Consider the following 22,344-nt stretch of genomic DNA (forward strand, 5'->3'; position numbering starts at 1 on the left):
ATACTGTAACCTCACACAATAACATTGCACAAGTCAAAAAGGGCAGGCACTTATAAACAATCTACAATCCCGTTTGCTAGATCACGAATTGAAAGATGAAAGAGAAGTTGCTTAATCAGGCGACAAGCTGGGAAGAGTGGGCATCTACTCACATCCGTCACCCTTAAACTGCCAGAGCTACTGCCAGCGTAGGGGGCATTTGTGCCTGACCGGGCACACATTGAGCGCTCTGATTAGTGCCGGCTCGCAGTTGAGGGCAGTTTATCTGAGGCCACCTACGGTATGGAAATTTACCCAGGCAATATTGACCGTTGAGAAAAGTGGACTCGGCCAGGACACATTGTTTCTAGATTTGACGCTTTTGTGACTGCAAGGATTCATACTCTTAGATTTTTTCGGTAAAGTCACGTAGGTAATAAATAAATAATAACATATACATAATTGAAGAAATAATAGAAATAAAATAATAAATCACGACGTTTAGGAGGCAACAAGTCTTTACTTGATACAGCAATCGTGCTGTGACGATTCCACCTGAAGATGGAAGCTTGTGTTGCCTCCGAAACGTCGTGATTTATTATTTTATTTCTTCTATTATTTTTAGAATGTATCTTTTATTATTTATTTACCTACGTGACTTTACCGAAAAAACCTAAGAGTAGGACACATTGTTGCAAAAGGATAATGAATGGGGGATAAGAGTGGTGATGGAATGGTAGCCAATTGAGGGCACATGCCAACGACGATGATGATGAAATCAGCCCATGTGCACGAGTGAGATGGATGGCGTCATCGCAGGACCGTGTGGGATGGCAACAGCGTGCCTTCGTACAGCAATAGACACCACCTGACACAAACCGTGTCTCACGCATTTATGGCTTTGTCATTTGTCCCATGCTGAAAACCAAATTTCACACATTTCCTGGATGAGGAAAACGCTGGTGCGACGAGTCGCCAAGCGCAGCCCCGCTACCAGTTGACAGCTCTTCCTCTCTTGAGGCATCCTTAAAAAAAAGAAAATCTGCTCTCACGCAGACATTGCCCAATCGCATGCCCCCTATCGGCCAGACTCACGCACTGGCCGTGTCTTGTCGTGAGAGTGGCGTTCTTTATTCACCGACAGAACGCGCTCAAGCCTGCAGGGTGCATCCCACCCCCAGCGCGCCCATCACTCACACACACACCAGCCCAGCACCGAGCACCTTCTCAATCCAGCTTTGACGACAAAGACTCCCCCGTGTAGCCGTAACAGACTGTTGGGGCAAGTGATATGGGCGAGCACCTATGAAGGCCGTAACGGTACACGAGGGGGTGGGTGGCCAGCACTACGCCCGACCGCCTTTGTCTTCCTATGGCGATGTTTATATATCACATCAGGTACTCATTTGAGACTGAGTCGACCTAGGCGAGGTCCCGGACCAGTTCAGATTGGCCGTGAGTGGGAATTGAACCGCTCCCCCGCTACACCCAGCATACAACACTCCAGTACACACAGAACCTCGCACTGATCCCACTCCCTACATCCTGACCACACACCCCACTCTGACCCCACACCCTGACCACACACCCTACACCCTGAACCGACTACCTGACCCTGCACTCGACCCCCACCCCTACACCTGACCACACACACTGCACCCTACCCCAACCGCATCCTTGACCCCACTGCGCAAGACCCCCCTTGCACTCTGGCCCCACTGCACCCTGACCCCAATGCACCCTGACCCCCCACCCTGACCCCCCCCCCCACCCTGATCCCACCGCACCCTGTTCCCACTGCACCCTGTCCCCACTGCTTCCTGACCCCACTGCGCCCTGACTCCACTGCTCCCTGACCCCCCACCCCACCCTGACCCCACCCCACCATGATCCCCACCGCACCCTGACCCCACCGCACCATGACCCTCACCGCACCCTGAGCCCCCCCCCCACCTGACCCCACCTCACCCTGATCTCACTGAACTCTGACCCCACCTCACCCTGATCCCACTGCACCCTGACTCCACTGCACCCTGACCCCCCACCCCACCATGACCCCCACCGCACCCTGACCCCACCTGACCCAACCTCAACCTGATCTCATTGAACTCTGACCGCACTGCACCCTGACCCCACCGCTCCCTGACCCCCACCGCACCCAGGAGCCGGGTTTTCGCGGCTCCCTTTAACGCGTGACGTCACGCCGCGTGGCGCGGGCCAATGGGCGCGCGGCGTTGGGCGTCACGTGAGAGACGCGGGCCGGCCCGCAGCGGCTCGCGGGAGTCCCGGGCCCGCGAGTGGCGACGCCGCCGCCACCACCGCCACTGCCACCGCTCATTTTATTTTCCCTCCTCGCGTTCTTGTCGAGGTTCTTCGTAGCCTCAGGGGTAGTGGGGCCCGCGTGCGTTAAGTTGGTTGGTGTGTATATACACTGTGTGTGTGTATAAATATTGTTTTGTAATCGTAGCGAGGCGCGATGCGCGTGCGGACGAAGCGGCGATCGGGAGACGCGGGGGAGGAGAAGTGACACGAAATTCGGACTCGAAACGTCAACATCATCACCACCATCATCACCAGCAGCTACACGTTATTACCTACCCCATATCGTAATCAGTAGCAGCAGCAGCAGCATTATCAACACCGGCATCGTTACTGTCAGCAAACATCACCCTCCGTATCGAAACCATTGATAACATTAACACCATCAACCACAGCATCGACAAGAATCCTCCCCCCTTCATTAAACAAACAACCCCCAGCATCACTCGTAACCGCTCTTAATAATCCTATTCGGCACCACCATCAACATTACCGCCACTTGCTCTTCCTCCTCAACATCATCTGTGCATCTTAGCATCCTCGTGGTGTCACCTCGGCTTCTATTCGCGCTCAATTCCCTTTCATTAAGCTCCTCCCTAACCATCTTCACCACCATCACCACCACCTCCCTCGCCATCACACCGACGCTTCATGCAGCGTGGGCCCCCCCCCCACAACCAAACGACGACCCTCACCTTAATCGACGTGACGAGCGGGGGGACGGCCAGTGAAGGAGGCTCTTTGGGCCGGGGAGGTTCGAGGTAGTGGGGGGCTGAGCGTGTGGTGGTGGTAGTCGGCGTGGTGGTATTGGGTGGGTTGGGGTGGTGTGGGTTGGTGTGAATCTTGAGCGGGAAGCACTCTAGAAAGAGAGGGCTGCTTGCAGGGCTCGAGCAGGCGGGAGGCCGGGCCCCCGAAGGCCGCAGAGGGGTGGTTGGAGGAGGGGGGGGGAGAGGAAAATGGCAGCGACGGCGGCCGAGAAGGTGGACGGCTTCAGCAGGAAGTCTCTGCGCCGTGGTGGGCGCCACAAACGCTCGCAGGGATCTTCACAGTTCCGCACCTTCTGTCTCGTCGAGCTCACGCCGTTGCCGCACCTCAAAGGTAACAACCAAACACCATACACCACCACCACACACCACACCGCCACCACAGCAGCTCCCGATGGCGGATGGGAGGGCCCTTCAATTCGGGCTCGCTCTCCTGCGTTTGTGGTCGCTCGCAGCGTTTGATTGAAGATGTCGATCGGTGTTTTAGTTTTTTTTAAACAGGTGGATAATGTGGGTGAATGTGTCACTAGACACACTCGTATGCAGTACTTCCATTTATTGCATTCACAAACCCCCTTATCCCACCATCATCCTATGATACCTTACCCGGCATTTAATCTCACCCCGTCTCTTTTCATTCCATCCTTTCTGTTCATCCCACTGTTGGAGCGATCCTTTATGCCACCTAACCTTCTTGCTTAGCCCGTCTCATCCTGTCCAGCTCCTTAATCCTATCATACCTTCACAGATCCTTAATCTCTCACCCTGTCCGCTATTGTCACCCGATCGTGCTTGGTCATTCGTCCGTGCCACTAACTCGTCACTCGCACCTGAATGCTGCCGTTCTGATCCCTGGCACGAGTGAGTCCGTGGCCCACCGAGATGCGTTTCAGACCCGGCCAGGGTCCAATACTGTGACTACGCACTCGTTCTTCAGCCCGTCATTCACTATATTCTGCACACACACATTAAATAAGACTCGTGTAGAACTTAGAGACGTGCGTGCTTGATTGACGGCGATGTAGTAGTAGTGTACGTTTTGAGAATAAAGCCATGGCCTTCTCACATTGTTGATGTGTAACGTGCATAAACGTGACCAATGTAGAGTGAACCAAAATGGCCATGCTTATCCGTCCTTTGTAATGATATAAGTATACTGAGAATCTTCGAATTCCAAAAGCCCAAAGAATAATGCTTGTAACATTCAAAAGCATCGTGCTGAATGTAAATGATCCTACTGTATACACGAACATTCTGAAAATGTGTTAATCGAAAGAGTAACTGAATATCGTATTAACATAATTGCACATGAATGCATTATCACGAATGAGCATATTAACTGCTGGTGGTTTATATAGTTTAGTGCAGCTATACCGACATAGACTGCAGATTGGAAGAAGAGCTGACCAGATTGCTATTCAGTAGTTCATTACCCATGCCAAGATATCTTTGGTTTCACAATTGTCTGCCATAAGTGTTTTAATTTTCGTGGCATGAGTTTGGAAATATTGATAGGAACTGTTGACTTCTTTTATGGTTATGGTACATTTGGATTTTGTGAAATGAGTTACATTTGACACATCTTTGGAAGAGCATATTCCTCAATTGAATAGTGTTGGAATGTTTATCACCCACAAAGCTTGTAGTCACATTAAATGTACTACTGTATCTGTTTTATGTCAATATTGAAATGGCTAAAATGTTTATCTGTCAGAATTTGTTTGCTTAACAGGTCACAACATTATTTTTAGAACACTGCAGTTGTGCATTCTAACCTGTAAAGCCCCTTGCCCTGGGGCAGCCGTGCCCAAAAAGCGAGTCCAGACCAGCAGCATTGCGATTGTCATGCTCCACTCACGGCGTGTACCATCACCTCCTTTATTATTGTGTTTACAAAGATTATTTTTCATGGTTTTAATGTTTGGTAGTTTTGTTGAACGGGACGGCTCAGCGATGCGTTTTCTTTGGAAACGTATCTTAATTTTAAATGCCCTATGCTTTTTAGCATGCAGTTTTCATAATAACTAATACTGTACCTACATTCAGGTACAGTATTGGGAATGTGCACTGGACTGTAAATATGCAGCTGAAGTCAGTATGCATAAGTTTTGACTCTTTTGTGAAACATGAAACAAGAGAAAAGTTTCTGTTTCAATGGTCTGTTCATGTTGGCTGCCATAGCCGTCTTATCAAAAGTATGTAATACGAAATATTTTATTTTTGTTTCCTGTCCAATGAACGGCATACTTTTAATATGCGCCTCAGTTTTGGGTTAACCGGTGCTGACATATACATTTTGGTATAAATAAAATGCATTCAAGAGGCAGTTGCACGTACTGTATGTGTCATTAGCAGTGTGTAGTCAAAATAGTGAGTTACTGAAAAAGCGTGGGTATTATTTCCATTCCATTGTGTGGAAAAATCTAAAATCTTAGCAGCTATGTTTATTAAACGGAGACCTTGTCATGGAGTCATGCTTTTGACCCATTTGTGACCTTGCTGGTGCCCAAACATACACTGTAATGACAGAGCCCATCCTTAAATGAGCAGCAGTTAAGGTGCTACTGCTTTTTATCAAGTGCTGTTTTTGGTCAGCAGTACACAGTCTAGGCCTGTACACAATGTAATTTCCCACCCTAACATGCCCAGTGTTCCGTAATGCTGGGTCAAGTGTGTCAATGAAACATTTATCCTACTAATGAGCCCATTTTTTATTGAGTGAATTACAGAATTAAACCATTTGAATTTTTCGTGATTTAATTTCTCTCATTCAAAACCCAAGGCTGTCTTGAGACAAAATGCTAATTTTAGTATTCTCTTGAGAGTTAATTTACACTGATACCCACTTTTTGAGCACAGTTTCAGAGATATATATTGTCAGTATAAATAGTAAATTACACCACTTTTGATTATGCTTAACATAGTATTTACTCTAATATTTGAAAGGCGTTAATGTCAAACTGCTGTAAATTAAATAACACCTTGACCTGCCATTGTGAATTTCAGTCATTGGCTAGCCTCAGCGACTCGTACACTAGCTGCCAACATGAATGTGCATTACCGCTGTGGCAACTCGCATGCAATGCGAGTGGTGCAATGTCCGTGGGTTTTTATGTCAGATTCTGGTAAACTAGATAAAGCAGAACATTGTTGCCCGTGCACATTTTTGGAATATTACTTTTATAACTGATGGTTATAGATGATATTTGATTTCATAAAAAAACATGTAGGAAATATTATATGAATTCCAAATAATAAAGAACACTACGAAGAAGATTCAGCTGTTGTAGTTATGGTGTATTTTACCTGTACGTGTTCATGTGATTGAGGTACACTAGTTGGGATTCACAACTAGCATGCAGGAACTTTTGCAGTGTGGTATTGACTGCAGAATATGGTCACTTGTGGCCAAGTGCGTTAGCCATGATAGGCTGTATTTTATAACTGTATTGTGGTAATAGCAAAACAGAAATTCAAGTATTAAACATGCTAATTCAAAATATGGAGTGGTGGCCCAATGGTTAATGCACTATGAATACTGTTTCCTGAGGTTGATTCCCACCCAAGTCAGTGGTGTGATATTTGAACCAGATTACGGCCCCCCTCACGAGCTGGAAATGGCCAACGTGGTTAAGTACGATCAAACGACCCGCAAGACCTACATGGCCTTTATCCATTGGATTGACAAGGACAGTGGATTGACAAGGAATGCATAATTACTTAATTGTCTTTTTTAACACGATCAGTATTGTCCAACTGAATGGGTGTTGTTTGAATGTGGGCTATACTTGACTAATTTCCTGTAGGTTTCAATTGTTCTGAACAAGGGCTCTTAAGATATTGCTATGAAAAAATATTAGTGGTAGGAAATGGTGAAGTGTGCAAGTGGCAGGTTGGGAAGCTTGTGGACAACATGCAAAGAAGAAGGCATGTTTATGCACTTTCCTGGGTCAAAGTGTTTATTTATAATAAAGGTTTTTTTGGGTTCGATCTACGTGTTAAACCAAAGTGTTTAATGTTTGCTCCATAGATATCTAAACAAACACCACTCCATTTTAATATGTAAACCTCCCTTTACAAATTTCTAAAAGTTAAGTAGCTAATCTTGTAAATCAAGAGATGTGTTGTCCAATGGAAACATGTAATGTACCACAAATAATAGATCTGTAATGTGGTGCCAGAAAGATGCGGCACTAATTGAGCATATTGGCACAAGATAGGAAAGTGGAATACATCACGAAATGTGCAGTGGACATCTATGGGCTATCTGCACATGGATTGTGATGGTGGTGATGAATGTGTACATGTAAATATACTGCTGGATAAGAGCTCCTTGCTTTGGGGTGTTTAGACCATACTTCACCACACCGGTCATTGGTGATGACAGCAGGGAGCATATAATTACAGCACAACTACCTGTTCATGCAAAAAGTGTGATAACCAACGTGACAAGTGGATTACTAGTGTGTGCACTGTGATTTGCTTGTGTACAACAATTCATTTATTACTGGCCCTTGAATGTAATTAATAAATGAAAATGTAGTATCTTGGAATGTTTTAGTGTTATTCCATCCTTTTAATAGGTCTCATGGATGTTTGATTTACAAATGAGAGATTTTGTTTCGTGGTTATATTTGTGAATTATGATGTCATTTTTGTTGCTTTGCGAATTATCCTCATAGATTTATGTATTTTACAGTTGTACGCATTGTCAAGGTTAATTGATGGGACTAAAAGGTATTGAGTTAAATAATGCATTTATGTTACTTGGTTTAGAATTGCCCACTAAGTTGAGGGAAAATATTGCGTTGTTTAATGTTTGTTGTGACATTACCATGTGATACCTATTTGAACATGAACAAGTCTTCGTGTGTTGATGGAATGCTTTTATGCAATTTCCTAAATATTGGGGAAATGACTTAGATTTTTTTTACATAATGCTTTAATTGCTGTTCATGCATATTGTTCACATGAGCTATGTTGACATCTACGTAGATCGCGTAAATATGTTTTGGGCTACGTTTTTTGATTAGTAATTACAAGTGTTGCACTCTGTGAGACATGTCTCAATGGTACTCACCTGGGTATAAATAAAATAAGCCGTAAGTGTTTAAACAGGGCAATAACACGAAAATGCACGTATTTTGATTTGTGGTGTAAAATAAAACATTCAAGGCTTGCCAATATTTACACAATAAATAGACAATGTGCTTAAGAACGTTGCAAATTTTACAATTGTGTTTTATAGATTGCATGTGCTGATATGTTTAGTAACCTTACTCATGTTCTTTTCATTGTAATTCTGTCGTTTTCTCATTTGACGCGAGTGTGTACATTTTGATAGTGTAATTACGAGTCTTTGATAACGTGTTCTGATTATGGCTGCAGATGTGGCAGCCTTGGAACAGCCGGAGCTGTTTGTGAAGAAGCTGCAGCAGTGCTGTGTCATCTTTGACTTCATGGACTCAGTGTCAGATCTCAAAGGCAAGGAGATTAAACGGGCGGCTCTCAATGAGCTGGTGGACTACATCACCACAGGCCGGGGTATCCTTACGGAGGCCGTCTACCCAGACATGGTCCGCATGGTAAGGGGCAATTGTATTCTCATTAGTATTATGCAGATATGTGTAGATGTGCACAGTTTTAAGTGCAGCATATAAGTCCATGACATTTTCTGATAAACTATTCACCATACCTACATGTCGATTATTTTTGAGCGAATTATACCTTTTTTGTCTTGGTCATTGATTTCTCTCATGAATTCTATAACATCTTATGCTCGAAAGTACAAAACTCCATTCCATTGACCCCATCATTCACCGGTCTTTTTAAAGACATTGCGTGCAACCTACAGCACATTACAGGACATGTGTAAATATGGAAACCTACTGTGGTGAGGTGAGAAATCCTTCCTTAACCTCTGACATTTTTTATTATAATGTTTGGGTCCTATTCTAATATAATGCATGTATTTATTTATTTCATAAGCATCTAAATTCAAATGCAGCTCACGATGCTGTACAAATAGGGGACATCTTAGCAGCAAGGGAAATATAATCGGCGGTAGGAGGCTGCAAAACAGAAAGGTGACATGTCATAGAGATAGATATCATAGGCAGACAAGAACAGGAAGATCTTGAACCTGGATTTAAATAAGAAGGATTATGATGCAGTGTTAGGCCAGGAGGAGGGAGTTTCAGTCTGAGGGCAGCAGAGCAGACGAAGTGATATCCCATTCTGGGCGTTAACTAGCAGACCAAAGGGCTTCTTAAGAGATTAAAATTATTTGAGAGGGGATACAAGTGAATGATCTTGTAGATTTTGAGGAACATGGGAATTAGAGTGATGTGATGTCATTTACAGGTGTGTGTAAGGAGTTAGCCACTTTCTGGATCAATTGGAGTTTGCAGATTAGGGATTTGGGGAGGCCGTGAATGAGGGGGTTACAATTATCAAGACAACAGGTGATGATGGCATGGATAACTGTCGCATCAGTAGATATGATGAGGAAGTGAGCTGTGCGGGAGATGTTGCATAATTGTAGGTTGTAGTTCGCACAAAGGTGAAATATGTGAGAGGTCAAGGATAATGCCATGGTTTTGCACACTTTGCAACCGCATCCGAGTTAACCAAGAGCATACTATAGCTTCACTCTGAGTGAATGTATTTGAATATTTCTCGAGTATGGATGTATTTACTAATGTGATCATCAGTTTGGTGGAAAATGTTTGAGTCAATCCAAAATGAGACTGTATCTAGGCACAATAAACAAGTAGACGGTGAGTAGAGAAGTGAGTGGGGATGTATAGCTGTGTATTTTCTGCATATAATTACTGGTTAGTGTGAAATTTGGAGATAAGTTGTCCAACAGGAGGTGGTAGATTGATATAGTAGCTTTTGCTAAATCTGTGTCCATCCAGTGCGACAGTTAACTTTTCTCACCATCTTTTCATCATAATTGAATTATTGACCTTTATACAACTGAATTTAGAAAACCACAGGAAACTCTGCGATGTGGCAGTTGCTGCAGTTTCCCAAATCAGTAGTATAGTTTGTTGTGTGCTGGGTGCTATGTGTGACTCGTCACCCAAGGTCTATGGATCGGGTTCTAATGGGGAGCAACATGCAATGGCGGAGCCAGGATTTTCAGGTAGGGGGGCAACCTCTCCAGGAATGAAAAATGATAGGAGTTGTTAGTAAGTAAGGACTTGTCCCTTGCTTTTTATTCGACGCGTGTTCGGCAATGGCGCAGACAGCGTTCGAGGGTAGAATTCGAACCGTGTGTGGTCGGCATCGTGCTCGCTGAAGGTATGCCTTCAGGGAAGTCGTGTACTGTATACGTAACTGCGCAGAATTCTGTGAGTCACTTATAACTGCTGTGCTGTTACTTATTGCAATTATGGACTCGGACTATTGTCTTATCATCTCATAGAGTCCCTGGCACGTAATAATATGCTACACCGTGGCAGTGGGGGTTGCAAAATGCCGATTTATTACTAACTAGCAGGAAGTACCTCGCGTTGCCCGGGCAAAAATATTACAAAACTTCTCTTAAAAACCTTACATTTACATACACGGATACTAAGCTATTGTGAAAGCCTGGTGGCCCGTTTGTCCATTCCTCCTCCAACAAAATTATAAGAGGCTTGCAGAAGTCCAAAAAATAATAGAAAATGGGGGATAAATAGTTGATCTAAAAGGTTTCTAAAAATTATCCCCACCCCCCCCCAAATATATTTACCCCCGCATAGGTAAAAATACCTACACACCCTACATACAACAGAGTAAGTAGTATCTATTGACTCTGTAGTTATATCTACTGACTGCAGTAGCATCTACTGAACCAGTAGTAGCTACTGACTGTATAGTAGTATGTACTGTCTGTAGCAGTATTTATTGACCGTAGTGGTATGTTATGACTGTTTTAGTATCTACTAACTTTATATAGCAGTATCTACCAACTCGATAGCAGTATCTACTATCACTACAGCAGTGCATACCGACTGTGGTGGTTACCTGCTGTCACTACAGTAGTGCATACCGACTGGTGGTACCTGCTATCACTACAGCAGTGCATACCGACTGTGGCTGCTATGTTTACAGCAGTGCATACTGACTGGTGCTAACTGCTATGATAACAGCAGTGCATACTGACTGTGGTGGCACCTGCTATGATTACAGCAGTGCAGACTGTGGTGGGACCTGCTAAGATTACAACAGTGCATACTGTGGTGGTACCTGCTTTCACTACAGCAGGGCATACTGACTGTGGTTGTACCTGCTATCACTACAGTCGTACATGCTGACTCTATAGCACAAACTACTAAGCTGACAGAGTGGCGTCGTGAGGCCTAGTCCCGTGCAGAGCAGGTACAGCCAAAGTCGATATGCACTGCTGTACTCATTGCAGGTACCACCAAAGTCGGTATGCAATGCTGTAGTCATCGCATGTACCACCACAGTTGGTATGCGCTGCTGGAGTGAAAGCAGGTACCACTACAGTCTGTATGCACTGCTGTAGCCAAAGCAGGTACCACCACAGTCGGTATGCGCTGCTGTAGTGATCATAGATACTGCTATCGAGTTGGTAGATACTGCTTTCTAGAGTTAGTAGATACTAAAACAGTTTTTTTCAACGATGGTCAGTATATACTGCTACAATCAGTAGATACTACTGTACAGTCAGTAGATACTGCTATAGAGTTAGTCGTTGCTACTATAGAGTCGGTGGATACTACTGTAGGGCCAGTAGATAGTACTACCGTCAGTAGTTACTACAGTCACTAAATACTACTACACAGTCAGTAGCTACTACTGCCTCAGTAGGTACTACTGTACAGTCAGTAGATACAACTACAGAGTAAATAGATACTACTTACTCTGTTGTATGTAGGGTGTGTAGGTATATATACCTACGTGGGGGTAAAACTATTTTCTGAGGGGGGTTGACAATTTTCGCAAACCTTTTAGATCAACTATTTACCCCCCACTTTCTATAACTTTTTGGACTTCTGCAAGCCTCTTATAATTTTGGATAAATGGACAAACGGCCCACCGGGCTTTCACAATCGCTTGGTATCTGTGTATATATATGTAAGGTTTTTAAGAGTAGTTTTGAAATATTTTTTTTGCCTGGGCAATGCTGGGCAACTTCCCGCTAGTCTGCATATATAGTATTTTAGGTTGACACCCATATCTTAAACAATCAACATGTGTGAGAGTACGATGATATGTATAATTTGTGCAGTGCTTTGTGTGATATATATACCGAAGTGTAAAACCTGTTTGTCCCTTTAAACAGATTGCTGGTAATATATTCAGAACTTTACCACCAAGTGACAATCCAGAGTTTGATCCTGAGGAAGACGAGCCCACACTGGAGGCTTCGTGGCCACATTTGCAGGTTAATACATGTACATTCATTACTACATGAGAATCATATTTCGATTTAAAGCTTTCGTGACTGCAGGGATTCATCTTCTTTGTTCCTTCGGTAAAGTCACGTAGAAGGGACTTTACCGAAAGAACCAAGAAGATGAGAGTCATACTTTTAACTTTTCTGTTGAATGAGCCATTTAAGTTGTATTATTCAGATAAACTTTAAGTACAACATGATCCCGATAAGCACTTGACACATAAGGTATGGCATTTCCTCCCCTATAAAAAATTAAAATATTGTCATGTTCATTGAAAACAATAGTTATATCATATAACTCCAACATAAACTTTATCTTTTGCAGATTGTATATGAGATATTCCTCAGATTCTTGGAAAACCAAGAATTTCAACCAAGTATTGCAAAAAAATATATCGATCAAAAGTTCGTATTGCAGGTAAGAAACATTGAGTTTTACAGTAGCAGGTGTAAGTTGTGTACATCTCATTCATAACAATTGTGGATTTCCATTGAAAACTGAACTCTTCCAACATCTTGTCAATTCCAGATTCATATAACTTGTCCTTTATGTGTCCAATAATAGAAGTATGTTAAATCACTGAAAATATGAAAAGAATACTTTTTTTCAAGAGCTGCATCGCTGTTTGATGAATAAAAATTATTTATCTCCTTCCCATAATTAGATACATTGTTACTTGGATTCATAAATTTATTCTAGAGTTGATTATTTTTTTATCTGATTTTAATTGGTATAAGCTGCCTTTATGTCCTGCCTTGTTCTTTCCAATACCCTAAAGGTATTACTCAGATATTATTTGCATAAAGAGTACATATACTCAATGCTTACAACCATGATTCAATTCACATATTGTGAGCATAAGAATTCCAAAATGTTACAATCTTAATGCTTACAATCGGAGTGTAATTTCCCACTGAATATATGCTGGGTCGTTTGTGATGGGAGTAGGCATGTGACTAGTAGTCACAGCCATAACAGGAGGCATACTAGATGTGATATACCATGTGCAAAACTATGTTGTGGGTCACCAACCCAGGCTGAGCTGAAATTAGGCCCTCTGCATACAATTATTGGTGTGGGTGCTGTTGAGCAGTGTTCACATTGAATGCTGTGTGATCTGGCTGGCAGCTTCTGGACCTGTTTGACAGTGAGGACCCTCGTGAGCGGGACTTCCTCAAGACGGTGCTTCACCGCATCTATGGGAAGTTCCTTGGGCTCAGGGCTTTTATTAGGAAACAAATCAACAACATTTTTATAAGGTGAGGCTACTGCTCAACGGTGTTGTAATCCCTGTGTGCTCAAATTACATTGTGTAATTGTTCAGTTATCTTTCCCTGTATTCAACTCTTACAAAAACCTTTAACAAACAATTACATTGTGTAATATATTTTTGTTATGTTAATTCCCAAAGCCTTCCAACACTATAGTATTGTATTGTTACATTTCCTTTTTCAGGTTTATTTATGAAACTGAACATTTCAATGGTGTTGGAGAGCTCCTAGAAATCTTAGGAAGGTAAGCCTGAATATTAGGGTTTTCCTCTTACAACATCTGATGACAAGTCATTTTTTTTACATTTGGGTATGTCGTAAAGATGGGTCATGTGCTTCCCCAAATATTTTTGGAAGCGGATAATACAGAAATATAGACGTGCGTTTCAGACAATAAAATAGAGACTGGAAAAATGTGACATTTGTTTAGATGAAATAATTTCGTCATTATATTAACACTAAAAGTGCTATTATGGTTTTGTATGATATTTTAGCATAATCAATGGATTTGCCTTGCCACTGAAGGCTGAACACAAGCAGTTCCTCGTCAAAGTCCTTATACCTTTGCACACAGCAAAAGGACTTTCTCTTTTTCATGCACAGGTAAGACAGGATAAATACGCTTTAAAGTTTAAAATGTGTCCTAGCTTTGTTGTGATTACACACTTTGCTCAATTGTTTTACACACCCATATTATTGTAAGTGGAGAAGAATATGATGTATCAATTTGTTAATTGCTGCATAATCCATTGATGTTTTTATTTATTTTCAGTTGGCATACTGTGTTGTGCAATTTTTGGAAAAAGATGCCACACTGACGGAGCCAGTAAGTACTGCACAATACTCTTACAAACCTGCTCGGGTGACCAGGCTTTCACTGTTATGGAATTTGTTGAAAGATCACTACCCCTTTTTGTGTTTTTTTTACAGTGTTGTGAGCCCTTTAGTGCATACTTTTGAGTATAAAGATCCTTTCTGTAAAAGTTTTGGTCTGTATAAATATATATGTATAGTGCTTGTCATACTGTAAACGTTGATGTTGAATACTTTCCTATAGAGTAGATGTTGGTGATAAATATTGCTTTCATACAGATACAACGAATGTTACACATTTAAGGATTGAATCTGCTTGTCAACTTTTACGAATTAAATGCTAACTTACAAATGTGACTAGAGGTCACCTCTACACCCAAACTGTCTCATCCCTTGCATTAACTTTTTGTTATTGATATTTAAGGTAATACGGGGATTGCTCAAGTATTGGCCCAAAACATGCAGTCAGAAGGAGGTGAGATGTGATGCAAACATCCAATTAACAGTTTTAATGTGCACTGCTCATGAAGATGCAGCTATACTAAACCCACGTGCCACTTGGACAACAATTGTATCTGAATCCTGTAAATGGTTATCAAATAGTGCCAAATTGTTATCTCGCTGGGAATAGAATTAGCTATTACTGTACTTCTGTGAATAAAACAAATATGCCTGTAGGCGATCCGAAATACTATTCTTCCCGGCAAAACGTGGTGTATTGATGTTTTCTAAAGCTGCATTCAAGTCGCATTTCGGGTATGAATTGAACGCAGATACGGTGACAGTACGACAAAAGAACTGCTCCATGGAAGCCTCTCTGTTAAAGGGACTGGCTTGATTAAGCACCTTAGCCTTTGCAGCATTTGTGCAGCATTTGGTGCTGTTTTCATCCATCACCCTGCCCTTTCTGCCTCGGTCTACAAATGGCTATCCAATGTCATCTAATTAAAATCTCTGCCTGATGGCGTATGGTCTACTTGACTGTGCCCATGATTTATTTTTGCATACATACGATCTGTACAGTTGTCTTGAGTGCAGGAACTCGTGTCCACAACTATTATCTGTTTGGTGAATTTCTAAATTACCGCTCTATGTATTCCTTAACAGCAAAACAGTTACTTCTAACAAGCAAAATTGCAATAATAATGCTAATATGTATCTGATTACAAATACGGGGCAAAATGTGTACGTTATGAGCAGAGCATCTGTCTGTGGGTTCACATTTGCTGATACAAGTGCTGTTTCCTTCCCAGGTAATGTTCCTGGGTGAGGCTGAAGAGATTCTTGATGTAATAGAACCTTCCCAGTTTGTCAAAGTCCAGGAGGCTTTGTTCAAACAAATAGCCAAATGTGTGGCTAGCCCTCATTTTCAGGTAGGTTACTCTCATAAGCAGTTTATATAACATGGGCATCCAATGTGTGCGTATGCTAGAGATCTTTATATTACAATAATGTGGAGGCATTCACCAATACCATGGCTGATTATGAATAATTTAATGAATGTATGTTGAACTTCTTTCGCGCACCACCTGTCGAAAGCACATGCCTCCCATGGTAGCTGCATTCTATTACCTTGGTTGAAATACACAGGGATATGTGTGCAGAAGTTATGGTACTGCTATGTGTGAAAAGTTCTATAAAAGGTGCTGTTGTAACCACTTAATATGTTGACTGCTAAGTGAATAAAATCACTTTATTTGCTATGGTGCTGCATCCCATGATAAGCACAGTGGCATTAATTGCTGGTGTTATTGACCCCTCGGACATTTAACCTTGATGTTCTGATTCATGTCGCACTTCTAGGTTGCTGAACGAGCCCTGTACTACTGGAACAATGAGTACATAATGAGCCTCATAGAGGAGAATTCCAATGTGATCCTACCCATCATGTTCCCAAATCTCTACAGGATTTCTAAGGAGCATTGGAACCAGTAAGTTAGATTGGAGTATATCACGATCATTTTGTTGCTGGTACATTTACAGAGATGGAATACAATTGATTGTGTGTTTTTGTTCCCAGGACAATTGTTGCGCTAGTTTACAACGTCCTGAAGTCCTTCATGGAAATGAATAGCCAGCTGTTCGATGAGCTGACTGCATCTTTCAAGGCCGACCGGCAGCGGTGAGCATCCGGCGACACCAGGGGGCTTTTTACTGTACAACCTCCGTTACCCCAGATTCAGTACTCTCAGCATACCATTCATTTCTGACACCTAGTGGCCACTTTGAGCATTTAAAGATGACGCTTTAGCCTGCTTCATGAGTTTGAAATGTTAGCATTGCATTTGTTAATATTAATTCACTTCTTCTTGGTTCTTTCGGTAAAGTCACGTAGAAGGGAAATAATAAAATAATAATAAGAACAGTTTTACCATGTTTAGTGGTTGTCTCCCTGTCACAGGTTGATTCACAAACCGTACCTCTCCATAACAAAGGCTCACCCTCTTAAGCCTCACCTTACCATATTAATAGAAAGTATGCGGCCCTTGCCCCACCACCTTCTCCAACCATTATATAAACGGAGTGGTAGCTCCTGCAATCTCTCATTTACTTGATACAGCTGTCGTGGCTGTGACGGTTCCACCTGAAGACGGAAGCTTGTGTTGCCTCCGAAACGTCTTGATTTTTATTTTTTTATTTTATTTTACTTTTTTAATGTTTTACCTACGTGACTTTACCGAAAAAACCTAAGAATATGAATCCTTGCAGTCACGAAAGCTTCAAATCTAGGAATAAAATACAATTCTCACGACGTTTCGGCCACAATGCAAGCAGCCGTCCTCAGGTGAAGAAGAGGGCTGTCAGAAAGACAGCATCCGAGTGACAGCGTCTTTCCAACAGCCCTGTTCTTCACCTGAGGACGGCTGCTTGTGTTGTGGCCGAAACGTCGTGAGAATTGTATTTTATTGTTTTATTTTTATTATTTTATTATTTCTTCTATGTGACTTTACCGAAAGAACCAAGAAGATGAATCCCTGCAGTCACGAAAGCTTTAAATCGAAAATGTATTCACTTGTTTCTTTTATAGTGAAAAGAAGAAGGAGAAGGATCGAGAAGACTTGTGGAAAAAGCTGGAGGAGCTTGAGCTGAGAAATGCTCAAAACAACAAAATACTGTCAAAATGACATTGTGCTTCCCCAACACAGATCGTCGTCGATTTGGTGAAGGTGTAACAGAAGTATTTAATTTGTCCCGAAATAACCAATGTGCTCAATTTCAAAGATAAACTGTACAGAGGATATAGTCGACTTTCATTTGTTTCCTGTGAATATTATGGAGACGAAGTGTTATATGACATTTGGGGAGTGAAGACTGAGGAGGGTCAGCTCATGTTTCACTCATTACGGATGTACTGCTAAGACTAAGGCCGTGGCCATTTGGTGTGAAGAAAAATCAGTATCGTCAATGGGCCTTAAACACCCCTGAATGGATGGTTCCTTAAGAGCATCTGTAATCGGTTGCATAATTCAGTATTGGCAGCTGTTCTGTTGTGCAAGGGACACGACTGAAAGACATTGTATCATTCCATTTTTCTTCTGGCTATGCCAGACTTTATTATCCTCCACCTTCTCGAGGCTGTGTCAGTATTTAGAATCATACTTACAGTTGTCCATTAACTTTAGTACTGCCTTGTAGACAGTAACTTCAGAGTTTGGGTTGGTATCTCCATGTAAAGCAACGATTCTAAATTCTTGTGCACAGCTGCTATTGCTGATACCAGTGTTGTAACTGTACTTTGAACTGTTCATAGTCTAACACTTGGTTTTGTACAGCGTAAAGTAAAAAAATAAATCCTCATGTTTGTAATTAGGGTGGATTATTTTTCAATTTAGAATGTTTTTCAATTGAAGGTTCGTTTGCTTTTAAAATTGAATGTGTATGAATGGATATAATACCTAAATATTATATCCTTTTTTTGCTTTGGGGATATATATATAGATTCAAGTAAACCTGTTTCAGAGCTAACATAATGTGTTTACTTTTGGTTTGGATTTATTTTGGACTGGAAGAAAAATCAAATGGTTTTTTGATATATTTATTTATATTGTGCTGTACTGTAGTGTGTTAGTGGGATGTTCCGGACTGAAGCTTTATATAGACTTGCAACCTGTAGGGAGGGAGAGGGCTCCTGCGCTTTATTTTTGACAAGCAGATTGGTATAAACCAGCATATTCTATAAAAAAAAAACCTGTGTCGTGTTATGCTCTGTATTTTATTTTTAAAAAAAAATTGTAAAATCTTATCTTGTCGTATTCTCTTGACTGTATTTTTACACGAATAAGCACTGCACTTTCAACATTTAAAAATACCTGTGCCATCATTTTGTGAGAAAATGACAAATTAACAGGTTTTGTAAAAAAAGCAAACCCACCTAGACCTGTGTGTTTTGAGGCTGTGCAAAACATACGGTGAGATTCAAGTGTGGTGTCACTCCGCTGAGATGTCAACTTTTGAGGGACATTCAGTACAGTGCAATAATCATGCGTTTACCTTTAAAGGCTTCTAAAATCACAATGACGTCTTCATAACTGTTGGACAACCGTTGCTGCACAAAGCGTAGGTGCGTGTCTTCAATACACGAGATATATTATTTGCGATTTGCAGCGTGAAGAGTACAACGGTATTGTTTCCCACCCTGGTGTACCACTGCATTTACATTTGAAGAGGGGAGAAAGTGAGAGCCCAAGATAAATTATTGTATCCGAGTACTGCTGCTATGAAACAAGAAGAGCATTGTTGACGTTTTCGCCTGACAACACGCAGACATTGGAGGCCGTATGCGTAGATCACGCACACAATTCCAATTGTAACTACGAATCCATTCTCAATGGTATAAATAGCTGACTGCTGTTCCTTCTGTTGACACTAATGAAAAGGGAGCCGTGTCATTGGTACGGCATGTTCATAATCAATAATAGGACGTTTAAATACGGAACGCTTGCAGAATGTTTAGATTCTCGTGAAAACCAGCGTGGGTTTTGTGTTCACGCTAACTGTGATGGATGAGGAGGAACTACCGTACTCTGGCAAGTTGTTTGGCATCACCTTTAGGCGATACACAGGTGCCTCTCATAGCCAGCACATTCTGTAAATGATGGCGCTGGCAATGAGCAAGCAAGTCTCGTCTGCACCGGGCACGTGGTTAGGATACAATGTTTTGGCTGCTCTTTTAATGTACACATTGATGCGTTATAAATATTACATTACATTCAGAAATATATATTTTTTTTATTGCATGTATTTGTAACCGCGGTGTAAAATACATCCATAATTGAGGTTTATTTGGTTAGATCGCGGAAATATATAAATGTGTCGTTAAACCCGCCACCACCCGACAGCCAATTAGTAAGGGTTGTTACGTAAACAAAACATGCCAATTAATTAGTTCAGCACACCGGTGTGTTGTTGGAGAGTAAACCTACAACATTTACAATTCGAGTAAAATACAGTTTGCTACGTGGTTGTATTAGTGCATTTTATATCTTCGTCCTCTGCAAAAATGTATTAAGTATCGCTGCACATGAATGTCAAGTAGCCCTGTACAGCGCTGGTCTTTTGCTTGCCAATTGCACACCGTCAACTAAAGTAAGCTCCGTAAATCGGTGCATTGTCCTGAACAAAACGAAGACTCAATCCTCGCTCTTTGACGTCTGCAGAAATTGTGCAATCGAAATGACTCGCAGAATCACCAACGAGAAAACACTTTCCCTTAATTATTTTCAAAACTAGGTTATCTCCTGGCCATCACTTTCATAGGCATGCTTATTTTTTTTAAGTGTTAGACCAGGAAACAAGCAGACTTGAGTTTGCAGTGCTTGTTCTGACACGACTTTAACTGTAATATGTTAAATATAGTCGCCTTTAAATCTTGACTTACAGCTTTCGTGACTGCAGGAATTCATATTCTTGGGTCTTTCGGTAAAGTCACGTAGATAGGTTCAAAGAAAATAGAAAAAAATTACAAAAAACTACGACGTTTCGATTGCAACACAAGCGTTCGTCATCAGGAAAAAACGTAGTTTTTGTTATTTTATTTGAACCTATCTACGTGACTTTATCGAACGACCCAAGAATTGTACCAATTGAAGACTCGTAATTAATTTACAACTTGATAATTGTTTTTTTACCCTTTTATCTGGCAACAAAACTGACACCTTTTTTTACAAGAAGTCATGTTTGCATAGACCACAATACCTGCAGTCGTAATGCAAACAAAAAACATAACTCTGATAATGTATGCACTGTCCTTGAAGTTGATTGGTCCACACCCGAGACAGCTTTCCTTAGAGCCTTGTCTCACATGGTGTTGGACCAGATGACGCCAAAAGGCGCACTAGGCTCTAAGAAAAGCTGTCTCGGGTGTGGACCAATCAATTTCAAGGACAGGGCATACATTATCAGAGTTATGTTTTTTGTTTGCATTACGACTGCAGGTATTGTGGTCTATGCAAACATGACTCCTTGTAAAAAAAAGTGTCAGTTTTGTTGCCAGATAAAAAGGTAAAAAACCAATTGTCATATTTTTTTACTGGCAAATGAGGTTCCAATGGTGTAATATACAACTTTTCAAGTTATACCTGGGCCATGCAAGGAGGTGAGTCAGGCAGGGTGTTGCACGGTTTGGTTTGCAGAATCACTATAGTACAGCACCTGCCATTTTCATCATCTCATTCTTGTGTTCCATTTTCTGTATAAATCTGACAATTTGTGGGTATGGATAATTGCGGGATGTCCTTTCAAAAAACCTGTGCCGGGTACCTTGATGGTCTCGATGAGAAGGGGGAGGTGCTGCCCTCTCTTGAAGGAAGTACGTGTTCTCGCAACCTCGGTATGCGGGATGATTGATAAATCATTTTACGCAAAGAAACGAATACATCCCAGTTAAATCAACTTTTATTTTAATTCAGAAAATTGAGTCTCGCCAGCCTGGTAACCCAACAGCGTGCTTGCTATTTACGAACATTGCACAATGGTCAGGGTGTGTGAGGATCCTGGGGCACGTTCTGGCCAGCAGTACGCCTCGGAAAAGTAAAACGTAAAAGGTTAAAACAACGAGCCTACCTTTACCCTACCTTTTACCCTACATTTTACCCTTACCCCATACAAATTACCCGATTACAGGGTAATTACTGGGGTACTACACATGAACAAGGTTTATAACAGGTAAATGCTACGTAGAGCGCTTTATTCATTCATATATATAAGCGAAATGTGTGTGTTCAAAATGTTTAGCGTACTTCCCGAGATGCAACAAACTTGAAATATGCCATGTGGGTACTTTCCAGACTGTACACCATGCAAAAATTATAACAATAGACTTTTGTATATTTTTGGGAGGGGGGGGGGGCGCAATAATGCACACGCATCCCCCCCCCACCCTCCGCGTGGGCCGTGCATTAATCCAAGACAAGAATCCAAGTCCCGGGCGAAGCCGGGTAGTAAAGCTCGTATAGAATACTCTCGATGATTCCAATTTTAAATGGAGGCCATGGACTGCGCCACAGAGCTTTTAGCGAGCGGTAATCAAGGTATTTACCGGGTAATACTTCACGCTACCTTTACCCTATCCGGTAATTTTTCCGTGCTACATTTACCCTACCCTTTACCTTACCCTTTGGCATGTCGACACCTTTACCCTTTACTTTTACCCTTTTACCCGGTAAACATGGTAAATACCTTACCTTGCCGAGGTCTACCAGCAGGCAATCCAGCATCACTTTAAAACTTTTACTAAACAATTTTTATTTTATTTTACAAGGTAAGGCCCACTGCACTCCATAG

The 22,344-nt window shown here is 41.9% G+C and overlaps 1 protein-coding gene across 1 annotated transcript; it reads left to right on the forward strand.

Annotated features, from left to right (window-relative positions):
• Window positions 1–2,300: 2,300 nt before the first annotated feature.
• On the forward strand, window positions 2,301–18,805 carry LOC144719774 (serine/threonine-protein phosphatase 2A 56 kDa regulatory subunit epsilon isoform-like). Its single transcript, XM_078595956.1, has 13 exons — window positions 2,301–3,396; window positions 8,451–8,647; window positions 12,364–12,465; window positions 12,803–12,895; window positions 13,607–13,737; window positions 13,934–13,993; window positions 14,244–14,352; window positions 14,522–14,575; window positions 14,987–15,037; window positions 15,816–15,935; window positions 16,366–16,493; window positions 16,583–16,684; window positions 17,591–18,805. Exons 1-13 carry the CDS (start codon window positions 3,255–3,257, stop codon window positions 17,685–17,687), a joined length of 1,386 nt encoding a protein of 461 aa, XP_078452082.1. The 5' UTR covers window positions 2,301–3,254; the 3' UTR covers window positions 17,688–18,805.
• Window positions 18,806–22,344: the final 3,539 nt, after the last annotated feature.

This window comes from Lampetra planeri, chromosome 7 (assembly GCF_965212315.1).
Source record: "Lampetra planeri chromosome 7, kcLamPlan1.2.h2, whole genome shotgun sequence".
Lineage (NCBI taxonomy): Eukaryota > Metazoa > Chordata > Hyperoartia > Petromyzontiformes > Petromyzontidae > Lampetra > Lampetra planeri.

Coding starts and splice junctions, on each gene's coding strand:
- LOC144719774 (XM_078595956.1), top strand. CDS start 3,255: ATGGCAGCGACGGCGGCCGAGAAGGTGGACGGCTTCAGCAGGAAGTCT. Junction 14,353..14,521: donor TTTCTCTTTTTCATGCACAG/GTAAGACAGGAT, acceptor ATTTATTTTCAG/TTGGCATACTGTGTTGTGCA. Junction 15,936..16,365: donor TGGCTAGCCCTCATTTTCAG/GTAGGTTACTCT, acceptor TCGCACTTCTAG/GTTGCTGAACGAGCCCTGTA.